Genomic DNA, 21,716 nt, shown 5'->3' with positions numbered 1-21,716 from the left:
CTTTTTACGCAGCGGTTCCAGTCCAGACATAGACATCCAAACGGCAAAAACATATTCAGTGTGCAGTTCCTTTCCTTTGGGCATTTATAGGGGCGGGATATCTACGATAATTTCCAAGGGTTGGACATAATGAATTGCGCTACTTTTAAAGCAAGCCAAACGATGTTTTCACATCTGTAATCAAAGATGTTCCGCAAAAAAGCTATCGACCAATCAGATTGCTTGCATTTGACTTGTCAGTTTTAATAATATATTTACATTTCTTCCTGTTACGGAAACAAAACTTTACAAAGCATAAAATGGAAACATTTTTAAGATTAACTTCGACCTCCGGGGGTCTTACTATGGAGAGTGGACTTGAGGAGTGCCTATCTCCAGAAAAAAAAGCACCCAAACAACGACATGCAGAGCTACGTGAAGAGCAGGTAGACCAACTGGAAAGTACCACCTTTCAAAAGCTTTCTGATGCAAGTCGTTGAAACAAAGCAGAAGAAATTATGGACCGTTATGCACAGGTGCGAAAACCCCCCCTTTCCCTCTCCAGAGCTACTGGAACGAATCTCGGGGACCGGAGAAAGTGGAGCAATATTCTAGCCACGCCAAGCAACAGCCTAGAACAACCTCAACCTATACAAGTCACCACGTAAGCCATTCTACTGATGCTGGACAGTTTTTCAGTGGGTGCACAATAAACAGCAACATACACATTAATGTAAATAAATAGCCAAATAATCGATCAACGCTCTCTGTCTAATATGTTCGCTAGCTGTTAGTGTTGTTGCATAGCAACCACTATGTTTTGTGCAGAAGGCAACGGAGGGACTATTTTATTTTGAACATCATTATTTACTAATAAAAACTATTTAAATTAGAGTGTGTATTTTTCTTTCATATTGCCACACTTGGTAACCGTTTTATAAAAGCAATAGCTCACTTCAGGCCGTGAGCTATTGCTTAAATATATCATGAATTATGCAGAGTTTAAAACTGGTAACTAACCTGTTATCAAGTCTAAGTGTCCGGATTACAGAGGCAACAGTACTGTGCAACAGCTTAGATTAGGCTGAACCCTCTGTCCAGCCTCTCTCATCGTCAAACCATGGTTGATAACATTTCATTTCATTAGAGAGTACTCTTCGTCCTCCTCTCACTCTCAGCCCAGCTCTTCCTCTTCCTCTGCTCATGCTTCCATGTTGGCTTCCATTGTTGCTGTAAGAAAGTACTCACCTGTGATCTTTTTACAGTTTTTCTCGATTGCTAACACACTCAAATTCTACATACAGTAAAGCACTATTATTTTAACTGACACTCAAAGAGCAAAATATCGGCTCAAATCTCCAAAACTTGGTCAGGTGGAACGTGTTTCTTGATCATTGATCCATGTGTGAGGTATTTTTGTGTGAGGTATTTTTGAATATCAGTGTTTTAAACCAGCTAACACGTGACTTTATGTCAGATTCCTGTGTCTTACGTGGAGAAACGTGTGCAGTGGTTTGCAAAAAAGTGCCATGTTGATTTGCAAATTGTGTGAAAAGCTGAAAACGTGTTTAGAGTTTTGGAGATTTGAGCCGATGTTTTGCTCTTTGAGTGTCGGTTAAAATAATTGTGCTTTATGTATAATTTTAGTGTGTTAGCAATCGAGAAAAACTGTAACATCTGTAGGTAATAGATACAACTGATAATATAATGAAAGTTCTGAACAACCAAAGGGGGATGTTGTCCTGGTGAAATCCAATATGGATGCTGGAACTTCCCCGAACAAGAACAAGACTAAAAACAAAAAGCACATGGGACATAAAGCAAAACATGATGTCAAAATGGTCTTGCAAAGAATTAAAATAAATAGGCCCTATTTGTCGAAAAAAAGATAATACTTGCCATGTATCATTTTAACTAGCCATCAGTGACACAAGAATGCTGCATCTACATTCCTGCTGATTGTGGGACAAACACTGAGGCATGCTTTAAACTAATACAAGGATATCCATACAGGCTGGAAGACATACATCTTGTCATACATCTAGTCAAAAATATAGTTCAACACTCCACAGTATCCATTCTTGCTGAGAGTTGAGAAAATGATTGATAACCTATCTTATGTCTGTATGAGAACTATGAAAATGCAGCTAGTAGCTGGTTAGCCTTATTTAGCAAATATATTAGCATTAAAGTATAAAGTATATAAAGTATTATAAACCTGTAAAACGACCACAATATTTTTATACTTACGGTTTTGTATGAAGTGGTAAACAAGATGTAATGTGTTTATTTTGAAAATGCTATGCTAGCTGTTTCCCGTTGTTTCCAGCCTTTGTGCTAAACTAAGCTAGCCCACTCCTACTTGTAGCTTTATATTTTTCAAACAGATACATACAGTAAGTGGAGTCAATCTTCTCATGTAACCCTAAAAGTAAGTTATGTAAAGATACAAATATTTTGTATTGAAGGGGTTTGACATTTCCTGAAATACCAAATCCCTTCAATACAAAATATTTTTACCTTGATTTGTCTGCTTTTCCTGCAAGATTCATGTGAGGAGTAAAACAACATATTGAGTGTACTTTTTACTATAATCTAATACACAGAAACAGTAGTTAAACTGAAGTGACTCTCCAAGAATATCATTGCCATGGTCTAACAAATTCTAAAAATCTGTCATCTGAACTTCATATGAACTCTCCGGATAGAGGTATGGATGGATGGAAGCAGAGTATCCTCTTCAAATCTCCCACACTAAATTTCAATGAGAATTTAAAGCCAATCCCTAAAATCACTGGAGTGGAGAAACGGAGGTCCTGTGGGATCGTTTTTATACAAGCAAGGTGATCAGAAACTCTTTAAAGGGGTGAAGTGGACTGAAGTGTTCTGTGAGGCTGTTCTTTGTGCAGACTTTGGCAGAGAGGCTTGCTGAGCAGGGTAAAAACATCTCAATCATTGCTTCAGGGAGATCCATCTTGGATTCAAGAGGCTCTTTTTCAAGCGCTCAAGTCTCCTCTCTGGCTAACGCGAGGGCTTACAAAACACCACCTCAAAGTGAACTGGAAGAAAAGCTTCCTCTATTTTTAGAGCTAACAGGTTATCCAAAATTGGATGAGAAATGCAGGGGGCACAGCGCCAACACACTGACCTCCACCGAGTTAATTTCTTTGCTGCTTAGGGCTGATTTGTGAAGTACCTTTGATTTTGCTAAGCAGCTTTGTTCCTGCTGTTTTGCGTCCAGCGTCCGTAGGGCAACGAGTAATGCTTCATGTTTTTCTGCATACACCTTTGAAAGTGCTGACGACAACCTGGCATCGCTCCCAAACATTCTCAAACCTGGCGCGATGACAAACAGATATGTCTTCCTGACTCACCCTCAGACACCACCACCCAAACCACATCCATATGTCTAGGCCGAAGGCTGAGGCGGTATTTTATTTTAATTCTTGTGCTGCACTTCCACACTGAGATTTCACTTTTCTTTGCAGAATTAAATCTTTGGGCAGTTTTGAGAACACAAAACAATCCTTTCATTGCACCTCAGCACACATTTGAAACCATCTTGGCCTATTTTCTTCAACTGCTCTTGCTTTCTAAGGAAAATAAATGTGAAAGCAAAGAAGTATACAGGCAGCGAGCAAACAGGAAGTACTCGAGAGATGATCTGGAGGACACGTTACTGCAGGGACAACATGAACCCTGAGTCTATTATCTCTTGCATAAACAAACATGTGCAGCCTTCTTAATATGCCTCCGGTTAAAATGTCCACCATTCAAAAGCATAGGTTCATTTACCAGCCAGTGAACAGCTCCCCGGGTGTTATAGCTCCATTATGCAGGAAAACCAAGGCATTCCAGCGTTGTGTCTTTTGTCTACAATCCAGTTTAGTCTGAAATAGGTGGTTCAGTGGTTTTCTTCCCTTTTGTGTTGGAGGCACAATCAGTTCAGAATTGAAACAATTTAGCTTTTATAAGCTATGCATGTGAATAAAATATCCTTGGAGATGAAATGCAAAACAGGCCAATTACGGAATCCCTATCGGGGCCTGTGTCTGCCCTTTTTTCTTCTACACTTTGATTAGGATGAATTGACTGAGAAGAAAAAACTTGATCTAAAACGTTTTTTTTTAACATCGCTTTGGTGTCGTGAAAGAAGGTTTGTGGCAAAAGAAAGTAGAAAGAGTTCAGGGAGAAATGTAATGAATTGCTGGTACACATAGGCTTTTTTGCATAATTGGCTGATGCACACCAGACAATTTTTCAAGAACAATCCATCACAGACAGGACACATTTAACTAGCCCATCAAACTACAACGACGTGATTGGCTCACACTCCAACGAACAACTCTGAGAAAATCCTGTGAAAGAAGAAGTGGCATGTCTGAACTAGCCCCCCTCTTCACCATTACTGAGATCAATTGTCTGCACAGGGCCTTTCATCAAGATCCTGCTTCACATTGATAGACTTGTAATGGAAGTGAAAATGAGCTCAGGTTACCAATTAGAGAGTCTAACAACCTTTAAAGTCTTCAGACACATACACATCTACGGAAAGCTCAATTTTGGTCTGAACACCAAATCCCCTAAAAAGTCTGCATAAATCATTCTTCAGGTTTGATGGATGGATTTTACACTGTGTCCTTGTTCCTTGACCGCTGGACTGACTAATCGAGCTTTCAGTTGATGAACCACAATTCCCCCATCTATCTGTTCTTCTTCTTATCAGCTGCAGCTGTTGTGATCCCCTCCTCTGAGACAGAAAAGAACCTTTGGTTGTAAAAACCTGATTGTTAGCAGCCAAGACAAGATAAGAGCCCGACTATTGCACTTCCTAACAACGTGTTATGGATTACCAACAGCTGGCTCATGTTTTCAAAATGTGATTAAGCTGATGCCTGACAATTTGCTCTCACACGCAGTGTTAGCGGCTGCATTTAGCTTGGAACAATTTCACAGCTGTTTATGCTACAGTAGAATAACAGAAATGAATTTGAAAATATTTTACAAATTTGGCTCAATTTAGAAACTGAAAAATGTGTTTGTTAGTCTATAAAAGCTACCTTTAATTTTACCATACAGATAGAAATGGAAACAATTGCATAACATGTGTGAGTAGCAATGAGTTTCGATACATTTAAAGTTGAAAGGTGAGATAATTTGCCTCTGCTAACACCCAGAAATATATATGTCTTTATCTTTATTTTCCACAATCTGCTGTGTAACCAGCAGTGCGAACACATCATACCTTGACTCATCTCGAGGCACATGCAATAAAGTTCACATTCCTCAATTTGTCATACAGCTCAGATAAGCTACATCAGTGCTGGCATGGCTTTAAGATGGATAACCCTCAATAAATGACTGTGTGAGGTGCGGTGTATAGTTTACTTAAAGGCAAGAGGACAACTGCTTGATTGTGGGCCGCATGGTGCGAAAGCTCATGGAGTCAAACCCCGCGGCGGACCTGCTTTGCACTGCTCATGATCAAAGTGTTTAACCCGTGTGAACCCGTGTGAACCCATTAGAAAACCAACAGAGTCAGCTGGTCCCGCTGGCCGACGGACAGAGCACAGAGATAGGAGAGGGAGAAACAGCAAAGCCCTAGAAAAAGGTCAGTGAAATCCATTGGAGATTTAACCAAAAAAAGATCTTTATTGCCCATGAGACACTAAAGTTAGATCCTTTAAAAACTTGGTGAGGGAGATAAAAGTGAGACCTCACAGGATGTAAAACAAAGTTGGAAAGACACCATTAAAGGCACCGCACAACATTATGTGGTGCTGGATGGAAAACCACAGGTTATGGTTTCCGTGTTGATTGTGCAACAAGTTATTTTTGTAATGTATTACTGCCCATCTCCAAAGTCCCACTGTGTTAGAGTTTGAATTTCAACAAAAGACGAAAGCAAATAAATCTAAGTAAGAACCTTTCCGACCATAATCACACGCCAGCTCATGATGTCTCTCTTGGTCAGTTTTTATTAACCATAATCATTGAACCAACACAGGATCCATTTCTTGTGAGACCTTCACTCAACATTCCAGCATGCTCACTCCATCTCACTTTAAACAAGCTTATTTGAGATGTCTTAATCACTCAAAACACAAAATGTCTTCTTTTCATGCTGAAGCCAGATGATCCTTCTTTATGGGTCAAGAAGGGTCTCCCGATCCCTGTGCCACAATCAGAGTACATTTATTTTGTCATCAGTGGCAATCAGGCATCCATAGATCCACAACGGCATAGGAAAACATATCTCATTCTGTCAACGAGAGGGTGTCTCTGGAGGGGATGAAATTTGAGTTTAAAAAGAGATTTGTGTTATAGGTAGGCAGGAGGATGAAGGGGGCCGAGGTTAGGAACATAAACAGCTAATCAATGGAAAATCCCAAATGTTGCCAAGTTCTCAGTGGTTACTGAAACTTGAGTTGATAAAAATGTATGAAAAAACAACAAAACGTCTCACTATATTTTCCAAAAGTCCCAGTTTTCTCTCTTGAAGTAAAGCCCAGACAATACAACAACTCTAAATGAATACTCAAAACAAACTGAAGTCATAATCGGAAAAGGCAAAAGCACCAAAAGGACTAAACAATAAGGACATAATGACAATGGAAAATCAAAGTAGACTTAAAACCTTTAACATTTCATATGAGATATTTATTGAGTGAAACCACAGTAACGGTTTGAAAAATAAACGGACTTTTCCTTATTTTCGAGTTTACGTTTCCCGTATTTATTTGTACTGCGTGGGCCAACTAAACTGTGTGACCACCGCGGCAGATTAGCTGTGACAAGATGCTGATTCAAGCTCTACAGAGGGGGATGAAATGTGGGTTAGAAGGAAGTACCGGAAAAATGTACTGTTACTGAGTTGTATCCATTCTTGATTAGTCTTGTCCATACATGGATTCCCAGTCATTACTAAGCATTTTGGAAGATCAGAGCCATTGTATTGCAGGGTTTAGAGAAGCGGGAAGCCAATTCTGAATAGCATGAATGAGACACACAAAGCCAGAGCTGGGGTCCAAAGCTTAGCAGATAAACTGTCAGAGAAATGTCAGATGTGGATGTCAAGTAGCTCTCTGGTGTTACGTTACAGATGACCACCACTCAGTGACAGCATGCCATTTGTTGCAGTTAAACTTTATACTGGCTAGTAACAAGTAAGGGGAGTTCAGGAAACATAACAACTTGTGGTGTTGGTGGAAGACAAACAGCAGAAGCCAACATCAACCATAAAGAACCCAAGGTTCATTGTCGAGTTGTAACGTTCCACGTTCAACCAAACATCTTGTTTTTCCACAGACAAATGAAAGGCATTCTGAGGATGACGTGAATCTCTCTGTGAGGAAAAAGCCTACAGACACAATGAAAAGAGTTAAAGCCTGACTGAAAACTATCTGCTCAGCACCAAACAGCACACAGACAGAGTAAGTGGATATCCGTACACTGAATGGAGCACTTAGGAGGTAAGAGCCAAATGTTTATGAGTTGGCAGTGACCACAAATTGAGCTAAATGAGAATGAATATTGGACCTACATTAGAGAGGTTGCCAGAAACACAACTCCAAATGTGTTATGTCATTTTGTAAATGATGCTTCTATTTAGAGAAACATAGATGATAATGCGGGATATGCTTGCGGTGGCAACATTGGCGACAATTCGCTTCCATGTGTTGTCCAGTTTGGGTTTTTTGTCTTTTGTCACCATTCGTTTTTTCCGGTCAAGAACTATTCATTTAAAGAATTCTGTTATTTTGCCAGGTCCAAAAACAAAGATGGCCACACCCAAAGGGCCAGAGTTAAGGCTTTGTATTTCTAGGTCCAGGTCTCTAGGTAGCATTGTCCACTGACAGTATGTAATACAAACTATGGTCAGACCGAGCACTTTATTGATAATTAATTAAAAAGGACATATACAAAAATACAGAAAGTGCCAATAACTTTCAAAAAACAAATTAAAAACATGTAGCTTTTACAGAATATCAACTAGGAAGAAATAGCTCCAAGTACCAAAAGGACAGTGCTTTATTGGCGAAGGAAGCGAGCCATAGATCAAACTCATAAAATCATCTTAGAGCCATAAAAGTCCCTAAAGACCGTGAAATTACTTTAATTTGTAGTTCTAAGCAGAGACCATAAATCAAAAATGTCCAGACACAGGAACAACATTCAGTACAAGAGAGAGTTAAAGTAAAAAATAATAGACAAAACCGAAAAGTTGCCTAAGCCGACAGAAAACAGGGAAACCTTTAATGTTTGTGGGAGTATACTGGCAGAAATCTTTCTGCAGGTTTCTGAGCCTCTCCATGTCTCCATGCAGGCTTAACTCCTACAAGGGCATGATATCTCACTTCCATACTGGTTTGCCTCCAGATTACCAATGAATCTGCGGATTGAAAGAAACATTTCTCGGATGTGTTGGTGCAGAAATGAAGCATCAGTATTTCTCCTCTTGGTGTAACACTTAATCCTTCTGTGACAGGCTGTTGAAGGGTTTTCACAGTCGGTATATTAGTTAATTATTAATCCTGGGGAGAATATCACACCTGAGGTAAACTAAACTGCTATGTAAATTTGTAGGAATTATATAAAACGATCCTAGTTATTAGGGCTGCTCGATTATGGCAAAAATCATAATCTCGATTATTTGGTTCAATAATTGTAATAGCGATTATTAAATGCGATTATTCATTGACTTTGAAAACATCCATTTATTGGAGAATAAATAATTTGAACAGTATGTTTTTAACAGTTGATTACCCTGAACTTTAAGTATAATTCAACTGAAAAACCAACAAAACAAAAATTATTATTAAAAAAAAAAAAAAAAAGGTAATAATACAAAAATAATCGTTTTATTTCGATTACGTTGTTTTCGTAATCCTTGCAAGCCATAATCGTAATCGCGATTAAAATACGATTAAAATACGATTAATTGAGCAGCCCTACTAGTTATACTATTTGAGGTGAAAATACTTTTTTTTTAGGGTGAAAATGTGGGACCAAAAAAAACAAGGCTTGATCAAAAATAATGACAGGGTACTCACTGAGAGTCTGTATGTGACTCTGGATGTCTTTAAGGAATAAGGAATTTGCTTTACACAATTTGCATCCCTGTTTATAACCGGTAGATTGCCCCGTGTGGCTTTGCTTTCCCACTAATCATTCCAATGTGTCACAGAGGAGAAACTAGATTGGTTGTGGCCAAAAGTCAATTTATCCCACACGGTTGACTCAATGTTAGAGGACAAAAACTGCAACTAAACAAGAAATAATTTGAAAACAATTGGAAAATACCATAGGAGTAGAAATTAGGGGAAAATAACAGAAAATCAGCACATAGTGTTTTATGTCTGCATTAGCATGCCCATAGGGTTTGGACCAAGATGGGAACAAATCCAGACCAATCTATTCACAGAGGTATTATTCAAATTCACAATGTCTTGCCTTTTCTTCCCATCACAGAAGACAACCTTTTTGCTCATAAAACGATGCCCTGATAAAGTGGATGTCCCTCCCTACAACAGTCTTTATCTAGTCATATCCATATGTATCTCATTTTGAACTGATATGCAACAGTGTCTGCAAGATCCAATCTCCATGTGATAAATGTAGTCACAATGACTCAACGTCCTTCTTGAGACATAATGGTGGCCATCATTTACGCAATATGGACCATTCTTACTTTTCAGAATAGAGTACATTTCAAACTTAAAACACATTCTTAGAGTGGTCAGCCAGGTATATAAGTCCACACATACATGCACACATAATCATATATGTCACAAAGCAGCAACAGATACTTCTTCAGAGTTTACCAGACCAAGGAAACTTGGGTGATGAGTGCCATAGCAGAGTTCAAACGCTCAGGGAGCGAACGTCTATAACTAGTTGATATCCCATATTTAATGAATGGTTATACAGTAGCACTGGCTTGGTATATAACGACCATCTGCAGTCTGTGTATCCAAAAATAAGGCATCCCGTAGCTGATGGTTCACAGGAAGCGACAGGCTGTCTGATAGAGGAGAAGAACACATAACAATTCTACAACATACTCTCTTCCCCTCCCTCGATCCGTCCCTTGGCCGCCACATCCATTATTGTCTCACCCCTCCCTTTCAACACATTTTTCTGCGTCTCTTTCGCACATGCCCCGTCTCTCCTCAGTTCCTCGTCCCATGCAGGGAGCGCCTACGGTGATGATAGGACCATGGCTGGGAAATGCAGTGGTCCTTTGTCGCAGCATGCACAAGGGAATTTGCAGCTAGGATTTAATGTATTCAGGTAATGCCTGACCATGCCTCCAGAGCATTTGTGAATATTACAGAACGCGGTGAGATGTTGCAGCAGATCATTTGCAGATAGCCCTACATGTGTTTCCTTTGTTTGTTGAAACTGGCCATTTGCCCATTCCACATCTGAATGATTTCATTTCTCTCATCCATCGGAAATAATTTGGCAGCGGTTAATGGTTTATTGGATAATTGGTCAGGCTTATTTTGATTAGAATTCCTAAAAGTCACATTTATTGTACTATATATACAAACAACTAACATTAGAATTCCCTGGAGTGCTGTACATCTGTCATGACGCGTTGAGCGGTTCCAGTACTCATATACATATTTTCTTTAGCTTTACACAACAATAACTTATAAAACATTCTTAAGATTATGTAAATAATCAAGCAGTATTGTTTCACATTAAATACTCTTAAGTTTAATTAGAGTACCACAAAAACTTTTTTTTTCTTTCTTAAAAAACCCAATATGTCCTCATGAGACCTCAAAGCATTTATTGGTCTTTTAGTTTTGACTGATACAGCACTGTAGCTTGAAGTCTCAAGTAATGCAGTTCTGGCTGAATGATTTTAACATGGCAGTTTATTTGCCAAGACCATTCACAATGAGCTATAAATGTGAACTACGGTCAGCAACTAAAACAAATGCCCAAGCTATATCTTACTTTTGTCGAAGTTCTAAACTCTTGATGAATGTCAATTGAGTTTAGAATGTGCTTGAAGGGTAAGTCCAATGTGGCTCAGGAATTTTAATTTGGAGATTTCCCTTCTGTATGTTTGACATTTACTGTAATACTTCTGGGTGAATCAATTATCCCTTTTAAAAGCTTAATGATTTAGGGAAAACAGACAAACCAGCAAATCTATATATGTTTCCATTAAGACAAGCAGGACACTGTTGCTGAGGGACATTCCTTTCCCTGTCTGAGATCTTACATAACATGCCACTATCGATTCACAGACATGCTGGCTATATAAAGAACGGGGTATGCATTCTTTTTCAGTGGAAAGCAGGGAAAGGGACAATGTGAAATATTTCAAGCCTCATGCTGTATTTCACGATCGTTTTGACACGGGGCTTTGTTTCAAGGATTTTTTATTCTCTCTCTACGCCTCCATCTTCTTCACCTCACAGCAGGCAAAGTCAGGGTCATTGTGCTGGCTGTCGCTAGCACCCTGCCTGTCAGTTTCACTTATGCCTGATGAAGGGTATGGGCTGAAGCAAACCCAGCTCAAGTCACTGTCTATCACTGTGGTTTGCACTCAATTTACCTCACAGCGAAGAAATGCAGGGGTCGGAAGAACTGTCCAATCATCTGTGTTTGAAATGTCTTCATTATAACCCTGCTCCTACATGTTATTCTTTGTTATGAGATTCCTGATCATATACTGTAAAGAGAACTAGTTAGACACTTTTGGGAATCACCAATAGTTATTTCTTGCTGGGATTGAGATGAAAAGATAATACCACTCTTACGTCTGTATGATAATTGTGAAGCTAGAGCAGATCATTGTTAGCTTAGCAGAGAGACTGTGGGAACACCTAGCATTACTCTGTCCAAGGTCCCACCATTTTCTGCTAATAACTATGAAGCTCAAAATACAGAGTTATTCCTAATTATTTACATTTTTTAACACTAAAAAGCAAAACATTGACGACATAGTTCTGTGGATTACCTTGAGCAACTGTGTCCTTATTTCTGGATAGAGAGATTGTTGTTTGGATTGTCATATACTATTTTGGAATTAACTGTCACTTTAACAATAGATGGGTCAATCTTTTCATGTAACTCTTAGCAAGAAAGCAATTAAGCTTACTTCCTAAAATGTCAAACTAAAGTTAGAAAACCTAAACATCTACCTGTATAACCTTCTGTTTTTTCTATACATCGGTTCCCATTATGCATGTCTCCCACCGCCCATCACCATGTCCAGACCAGAGGCGCTGGTGTGTATCCCCATGTGAGAGGCAGGTGGGTGAGGGCAGGGGGCACTAGCAGAGCCCCACAGGCCCAATCCATCACACAGTGACAGGAGCCATTAGAGCATGGAGGAGCATCTGTGGAGCCCCAGGTAAGAACGTATTAGGTGTTACCTCATCAAATACACAGCAAGGGTATGTATGGATGTCATGATTCGTATGCAGGGCCTATAGCTCACCCTGCATACATGCAGTGCACACAAATCTGTGTTTGGAGGGACCTCCAGGTCACAGCTTCCCTCGCCTGACTCGCCATTTCCACAACACCTAAGCTCTTGGCCCGGGGTCATCTCTGTGGCCCTCCAGACACACACACACACACACACACACACACACACACACACACACACACACACACACACACACACACACACACACACACACACACACACACACACACACACACACACACACACACACACACACACACACACACACACACACACACACACACACACACACACACACACACACACACACGACGTTAGCAGTGACCTTGCGCTAATAGCCGAAGTGTGAACAGAAAATCTGAGGTGTGAAAAGATAAGCTTGACATTCAGTGAGGGCCAGCTGGGTCGTGTCCCAGATTTTGAAATCATATTCTAGTGTCTTTGTTGTTGGTTGAACAAAAGCAATCGCAAAAGAGCGTTTCAGGTTTCTAAGAAGACATATCTGAGCCCTTGTGTACAGATGGATGTACAGCATTGACATGACATCACCGAGATGACTCCCCTTAATCCAGTTTACACTTTCAAAGCATCAGATGTCTGTATTGTTCTTGTCATGTAACGAGTGTCAACCCCTGAGGGACTGTGACTCATACTGTACCCGTATGTTAGCAGAAGTATCTCCAGTGTGTAAAAATGAACTCAATAACCCTTTCTCTGGAAAATAAATGGACACAGAGCATTATGTGGGTAGGTCTGTCAAACACATGAAGTATGGATAGTTTGGCTAAACAAGGCACACATCTAAATATGGAGTACAATTATAGTGAAGATGTTTATTTTAAATCACAGGTCCAAACAGATTTTTCACAATGCTAGAGCCTGAGTCTTGGCTAATTTCAGTTGTTCTCGACATTAATTGTATTGCTTAACTAACAATTAAAGAACACCGAAAAAAAACAGTCCATAAGACAGACAATTCACTGCACTATGCTTTGGGATAAACACCGTGAGATCTCACATTTCTTCCCAAACTAAATGAGTCTCTTATTGAAAATGAGCCTATTAACTAATGCCGTGCAGGAAACAGACTCGTAAAAAGCTAATTTTTCCACATAAATTGTGGCTAAACCTGACTTAGTAAGCAAAACAGTGTAACATATAAATGTAGTTAACGCAATGCCTTAAAGTAAATCCATACACATGACCATAAATACTTTAATCAGCCACAGAGGCAACTGGAGAATATCAGCTCTGTAAAGGTCAGCTTGAGTAAACAATTTAATGATACAGATTTTTCCACTTTTGAAGACACCACGTCCTGGAAAGTAATTAAAGCACTGTGAGCTGTAGGCTTAGTTGGCATTGGATATCAACACTGTAAATGCCAGTAGGTTTAACACTAAACATACGGACTAATGACTGCAGGGGGGGAAAGGAAAGGGGTGTAATTGCTTGTTGAAAAGTGTATAGGACTTTGTGGGCCATAAAAACATAAATTCAAACTAATGCAGGCAGATTATGTAAGAAAGAGGTGTTCTTTATGTATATTTGCATTTGCATTGTCTAAAAGTAAAGATGCGTGATTATGATTTATCTAAAGAGCACAATGTTTCTCTAAGAAAGGTTATCTGAGGATGCATTGGTTGCACCGGATCTCTTAGAATAAGCTTCCCGCAGAGTTCAGATACCAAAGGATGCCTAGAGCTTTGCCTCCAGCATCATCATTAACCAAACATGTGCATATTCAAATACTTTCTAGGCACTATTGTTTCTTGCACTTTCTCTTTTTTCTTTAATCCTTTTTCCAGGGAAGTGTCTATAGCGCTAACATGAACACGAACAGAAGTAATTCTAAACTTTTTTTTTACACTAAATCAGCTGAATAATGTTTAATATTCACAACATCTATTGAGGACTATATAAAAGGTGGCATGTGGTATTCTAATCCGCTTTAGGATTTTGTATTTCCTGGGGACAATGATATGAGAGAATTGGATCCATGTAAGCTCTAAGGCTGACATCGCACAGACAAAAGCCTGCAAGAAGAAACACATTCACAGTACACAAACAAATTATAGTCTATTCAATCTGACATTATACTCTGACCTGATTTAAATACAGCTTGCTTTATATTAAATGTCTCTTTTTATTCGAATAATCCTTTGATTTAGCTGCAGTTCTTTAAAGAAAAGCCATTATTTCCTAGGTTTATTTTTACATATGGTAAATTGTAGTGTATGCTTCTGATGTTCTAAGATCTGTTATGCAACCCAATAAATCAAGATAACATCCATGCATTACCTCCTCCCTCTGATTTGTATGCAGAGAGTCTACAGTTAAAGTCTTTACGGAATGAGTTATAAACCTACATGGAATTACAGTGACGCTTTCAGTCTCCACTGCCCACAACCTTCAAACCGCACACAGGAGCCGTAATGACCCAATGGGAGATTTGCAGCAGATATAAAACTCTAATGTAATTGACTGTGCGCCACGATCAGATAAGCAGGCCCATTTCAACATTTCCAACGGTAAATGTCAAACGACTGTAGCCCAGTGGAGAGTTTGGTGATAAAAAGCAGCATCGGCCCACTGTGGCTCGTCATTCATGCAACAATCCGGTCTCTTTAGTCTGACTGAAGAATGGGTATAATGTTCTCCAAAAAATAAATCCGGGACATGTTGACAGCTACTTTTCCATTCTTTTATTCACTTAGGTCTCATCAAAGATAGTTACTGTCATACTCATTTTCTGGTTTCATATTTGTATTTTGTGCTTCAACTGAAACATGCTTCCATGCTTTAATGTTCAAAAAATTATTATTGAAATTATATTATTATTATTATTATTATTTTGGTTGTTGCTATAATGCAGGGGTATTAAATTGTTTTTCAAAGAGGTCCGGTGAGAGAAAATGTTTTCGCTGTCTACCTTCCTCTTTTTTGAGCACGCCATTTGAAATTACTACGACTGTTTCTCTCTTCTTTAAAATATTTTTTAATCTATCGTGCTGACTCACTGACTCCACCGATTTGATTGGCTGAGTAGCGTTACCTCATTAAAATATGGAACAATAACTTTTTAAAACCTTTTTATCTTCATGTTTTAAACATTTTTTTTAACATTTTTAACATTTTCAACTTTGCGGATAAATCCTTATTAATCAATCAATCAACAACTTTATTAATCCCGCAAGGGGCAATTGGTTATGAGCAGCAGTTTATGTCATGTACACAGGCAGGAACATACAGGAAGAAAACACACAGATACACCCGGGAGCACAGATGTGGATCATTCCAATTTACACGATAAATAGTTCATAGCATCACAATAATAAATAAATAAATAATCAAGTTAAAAGCCTTTCAAGAATTTAAAAGTTTGAGTGCAGAAGGGATGAATGATTTCGCAAAGCGATTAGTCTTTAGAGTAGGTAGAGCATATCTACGCCCTGATGGCTACAGACAAAATGCATGTGCAAGAGAACATGACCTGGAGGCTGGAATGCTCTCTGCTTTCAGCAGAATCGGTTGCTTACAGAAGGAGTTTAAGTCTCTCTGTTTCACTCCGATGACCTTAGAGCAGGTTTTAGCAATGCTGTTCAGGCTATTCCTATCTTTCAGTGTAAGGCTATGGAACCAGCAGATAAAAGTAAAACAAATAAGGCTCTCAATGAAGATGCTATATGCTCCCGGCAACACACTGAACGTCAACTTTTCCTCCGTATTACACTCACCCCTACTTTAGTGGGAACAATGAGTCTGCGTCTTTGATGCGCACATGATGCGGGGATGCAATGTAGACAGGAATAAACGCAGATCATCCTCTGGCTGCAGCCTTGACCGGTACTTGCTTTTGATCAAAGTCAATGCGTAAAACCCGCACTCACACAGGTAGGTGGAGGTGAAGGGAATGAGCCCTTTTACAGCCTTTTTGGCGAGGTGGGGGAACTCGGTCTCCACAGACAGCCAAAAGTGTGCAAGTGACGTTTTCTGCCAGACGCTGTCTCCTCTCTCACTTTAGGTAACTTCACTAAAAATCGATCCATGTTGCAGCTCGCATAAAGTTAGCTGAAGTTAACTAGCTAGATTTCACTGTTTCTCGTTATTTTCTTCTCACGCTGCGCCTCCCCTGAAGCTCTCCCCGGGAAGGCGCACCTCACACTTTGAAAACCGCTGGCTTAGAGATGTCCCGCCCCCTACCCTAGCACGTATAATGTGTTTAAGCGTTAGCCAATAGTAGCGCAGGTGTTACGTAGCAATGTCACTATGTTACAGAAGAAAGCAGGGGAGTACAATTGAGGAGTTGCAGGCAGGGGGAGGGGGAGGGGGGGGGGGAGTGTGTGTGAGAAAAACTCTCTGGAAGAATATTTGCGTTTGCAGACCATTTACATGCAAAAAAAACTATTTAACACACTACAGGAAAGGGATAACCCCAAAAAGCATAATATGGCCCCTTTAATGTTACAATGCTGCTTTCCTATTCTTCCACTTCGGCTTGTGTGACCAAGTTTTCAGCAACCCGACACATTTCAAGCCCTAACATGAGGGAGGGAACTGCATTTATTTCACTTCAATAGTTTTCCGCTCTGTTCACAACTTGTCCATGCAGCTGTAGTGGACTGTTTGCCATAAGGATATAGTCACGATACTCATAAATCCATACAGAAGTACACTACATTACAAGCAGGCAACAAACCGCCCAAGTTAACATGACTGACGTGATGATGACAGCTCTCTGACAGTGCTTCCTTTTATGTTGTCTGTGGTGCGACTTAATGACACTGAAGGATAATGACAATTGTCTGCTAAAAGTTGCTCGTTAGCAATATGGAGACGTACATGGCAGCAGAAAAAGTTCCAGAAAAGTATGCTGCTTAACAGTCTCCACTCGAAATAATGAAAAATAGTCTGTTGTTTTCTAAAAGCGCCTGACAACCCACGCAGTTTCTTATTTGTCTCCTCAATGGAAAGTAACCCGCTGTGAGTTTTCTTTGCTGCAAAGAAGTGATTTATCTTTTCAGACTCCTTCCACTGTGAGTTTGTTATTGTCATTACTCCAGACGTTGTGGCATATTCACTGTAGAACTTGGTGAACATAATATAGACTTTTTTCTTTGACATTAAAGTTAGCAATATAAAAACTGGGTGGTTGACACAAGGAATATTAACAGCATTAGACTCAGTCTGAGTCATTTTTCAAAAAATTGTAACTAGTTTACAAAGCTCAGATTTTTTTTAGTATATACAGACAGCGTTTTCCCTCCCTTTATACTCCAAGCTCCTACTTTGTCATTGACAATACAGCATTAATGTAACCTACCAACAGTAAAGAAAAATAAATACAGAGGAAGCCGTTACTTAATGTTGTCCAAAATTGTGAAGAAACCTGCCAGTTCACATTAGACAAGCAACTTGCCACTGTTAATTCTTTCAAATTTAAAAAGTATATATCCTTTTATATATTTTTTGTTTTGTAACTTTTTGAAAAAAGATATATGATATGAGAAATACAGCACTGGATTTCAGAAGCTACCCAGGATACATCTGCCTCCTGAGACGCTTGCCAACTTAGTTAACCACAATGGCAAGCCATGAAAGAAATCCATAGGGCTTGCTCCACGCCAGAAGTGTAGTATAACTATCTACCAGTGTATATTTTCTCCCAAAGACAATTGGATCAGCAGGCTTTGTGGATTTTCAATCAAAAAGTTGAAAAACTGTCAGCTATGAGGCATCATCTCCCTCGGCCCCTTTGGCCCTGTTTCCTCTATGCTCTAGCCATGCCTGACAAGCCATTAAAAGGCCTGTCTGCCTGTGGCAATGGATGGGCTTTACTCCAGAGGGCACAGAGAGTCAGATAAAGCCTGAATCATGAGAGGACAGGGTGGAGAAGACGGCACTCCTCATTTCCAAACTATGCTGAGCAATGAAATGGAATTGCTCCTCAATAAACCATATTCTCTCTTTTGTTTCTATCTCTATCAGTTACCGCCCCCTTTCTTGCTGACCCCTCTGCCTCCTTGCCGCACAACCTATCCTTAAGTGCTGTTCTGTGCTTGGGGGCGTGCCAGATACCAGCTCTCTCATTGGCTGGTTTAGGACTCTTTGGTCACATTGTGTCCTGTTGAATTTATCATGACGGCTAGAGAGCTGTGGATGTCATATTGACAAGACAGCAAACAGTAAATACTTCTGACAGGAGCTGTTGGAGAAAAAGGCAACCTAGGCCGAATGCTTCAAAAGCAACAAGGAAATATGAAATGGCGATCAATCTTTGTTATTTCAGCTATTACTTTAAAAAATGCTTTTATTTTCTTCTCTTTCTTTCCCTGTGTGCAAAATGAATAAAAGCAACCTAAAACACTCGTAAGCAACAGGAGAAAAACCCTAGGGACACAAATTGATTTGACTGAATGCTAATGTGGCAAACAGCTTACTTTTCATCATTATGTTTTGAAGACATCAAATGAATCATAAAAAATGATTAACACTGATGACTCTATGGGCAATTAGCTACTCATTTTCAAATTGAGTCTAGTGTTATTCATTTGTCATTTATTAAACTGATCTCTGTTTAGGTGTCTAGAATGTATGTTTCCTATAAGAAAAAAGTGCAGCCATAAACTTAAATTACAAACAAAGGACCTACAATCTGCAACAGATCAGCAACAAACTCTTCATAACCATAATAATCCATTACGTTCCATTCAGATGACTCATCTATACAAGATATGTTGGGTTTTGCTATAAAACAGCAGTAGTATGCATCGCTTTTGCCCAGAGCCACATAAATATGTTTTCTTTGTGTTTCCTTGTATTTGATTGAAAACACAATAATGTGACCTGAAAGGACCCAGCTGTGCACAACCTTGGAGATGTTTATGAAAAGCAAACAAAATGCACACATAGTACACAACACACACACACACACACACACACACACACACACACACACACACACACACACACACACACACACACACACACACACACACACACACACACACACACACACACACACACACACACACACAACACACACATATATAAATTGACTTTCCCATGCTGTTGGCCAGACCTTTACAGGTGCAGGAAATCAGATACATGTGAAAAGCACTGAGAACAAACTGTTTACCTTGTACAGGAGCATGACGACCTGTCGCAGTTTGAGCTTGTGGAACACGCAGACGTCGTAAAGCGCCGACACGGCCAGGACGGTCACTCCGAGCTCCTTCCACAGCATGCTGCACGCAGCGCAGACCAGACTGCCCAGGAACCACGCCACGAGCCGCACTGGCCCAGCGTGGCCCCGCAGCTGGCAGTGGCGCATGTAGCAGAGCAGGGACAGCAAGAAGAAGAGGGTGGCCCCTTCATCCGCGCGGCCCACGACCCCCGCCACCGCCTCGGTGTGGATGGGATGCGAGGCGAAGAGCAGGCCGGCAAGCAGGCTCCAAAGGCCGCCTCCGAGCAGCAGGCGAGCCAGGGAGGTGAACAGGCCCGTCACAGCCCCGTGGAGGGCCACGTTCACCAGGTGGTAGCCCCAGGGCTCCAGCCCACCCACCGCATGGTTGAGTCGGAAGGAGAGGGTGCAGAGGGGCCGGTAAGACTTATGGCTGCCACTGTGGGTGAGTAAGGTGCCCCAGAAGTCATCGTAGAAGATATTTGTCCAGGGGGTCTCTGGTAGCAGGTCCTGATTGGTCTTGATTGCACGGCTGTAGAGAGAATAACAAACATGAGTAAAGGACTTACGGGTAGGAAAAAAAAACATTGTAGATGAAAAGATCAAATCAATATTTGATTCTGTACACAGAAAGGTTTGTCAATTTAATTAATGTCAAACTGCTTCACTGATTGACCACTCGCCTAATGAATGAAAGTGCTGTTTGAACCAGCCTGGTCTCCTTAACAATGAGGATCCTATACATTGAGATTACATATCACAAGCACACTTATATACAAAGAAGACTGGTGTTCATGTTCTGTGTGACAACCAAAACTCATCATTCGCTCATTTGAAATTATGTTCATAAATAAATATTTAAAGAAACTTACATTTTTTGCCTAAACATGACCAAGTGTTTTTTTTTTTTCACTTATGTTTTCTTAAGTAGACTTTTGTTTACCTAATAGATCAATATGTGATACTGTGCTGAAGGCAGGCATTTGTATCAACTAGATTATTGTCAAACTGCTTCACTGCTAAGTCTGATCATAGTGTGGGCTTAGCAGGAAATATAAGTTGCTGTAAACTGAAACTTCACATTTGCTTACAGCTTTTCCCTGAGATTGTGGTCATGTGGGACTCACCAACAGAACATTTAGAAGGCAAGCCTTTAGCCCTGGGCAGCTTTGCCACCACAGCCAAAGCTCTTACAGCTGTGGACCTCTGGAATTAAGCTAGAGCGCCACACCCTTAACCCCAAACAAATACCGGCACGCAGTAGGGGAACGCCATGTTGGCAAAATGCAGCTTGGAGAGAAGGGTTACAAGCGATATGGCAGCTCGGAGCTTGTCTGGGGAAAAAGCAGCAGTTGTGCAAAACGGAGGGATAGGTCAATTTTGAGAGACATTTTCTAGACAACCACTGAGTAACTTTGACCTCCCCTCTGTCAGGGATGAACCGGCATGACCTAACCCATTGCTGCTACATCAACCACAAGCTGTGCGTGTTGATGGCTGAGGGGTGGTTTTCAAGGAAGGCATGCTTCTCCCAACAGTAGTGATTAAATAAAAGTTAAAGGTTTTTCCTATCTTTTCTGCCACGTTCTGAGGTGTCTGACAGAGTGTCAGGCCTGCTGCTTTTAACTACAGCTGGTGGTGCTGATGAGGATTGAGGCAACAGGCAACATAATGAGGCTCCGCAGAGACAAGGTGCTTGGCAATGGGGGAACAGAGGTGTGATTAAAGGCGTGATAGATGGGACATGACACGTGATAACAAGCCAAGTGCAGCAGGTAGATGTGTCCTCACTGCAGTCACAATTAACACACTCATCAGTTCAACAGGAGATAAAAGGTGGGAGGGACAACAACACCTGAAGGAGTAATCATTTTAATCTGTGTGTATAAAATGAACATAAATGGGAAGAAAAATGAATGAACCAAAAAAAGCAGTTGACTCAAGAGTGAGAGATGATCTTAAACATTCCTAAAAACTATGATAAAAATACTTGATATTAATATTATATTATATTTTCACTAAGTTACATTTTGAAACATCAGTGCTTATCACAACCATCAGATTTGAGCTCATCTTCAGAATGTTAACCTAAAATAT

The 21,716-nt window shown here is 40.2% G+C and overlaps 1 protein-coding gene across 1 annotated transcript in view; it reads right to left on the bottom strand.

Moving 5' to 3' along the window:
• Positions 1 to 20,151, bottom strand: part of tmtc2b (transmembrane O-mannosyltransferase targeting cadherins 2b) — a gene marked incomplete at its 5' end in the record, with an annotated part of 64,903 nt that extends 44,752 nt beyond the window's left edge. Inside the window, one exon of the mRNA XM_010787657.1 lies at positions 19,575 to 20,151. Coding sequence (XP_010785959.1) covers positions 19,575 to 20,151 — 577 coding nt within the window. The remainder of the gene's footprint in view (positions 1 to 19,574) is intronic.
• Between the last annotated feature and the right edge of the window lie 1,565 nt (positions 20,152 to 21,716).

This window comes from Notothenia coriiceps, unplaced genomic scaffold (assembly GCF_000735185.1).
Source record: "Notothenia coriiceps isolate Sejong01 unplaced genomic scaffold, NC01 NC01_scaffold00031009, whole genome shotgun sequence".
Taxonomy (NCBI): Eukaryota; Metazoa; Chordata; class Actinopteri; order Perciformes; family Nototheniidae; genus Notothenia; species Notothenia coriiceps.
This window is presented reverse-complemented; position numbering and strand designations above follow the sequence as displayed.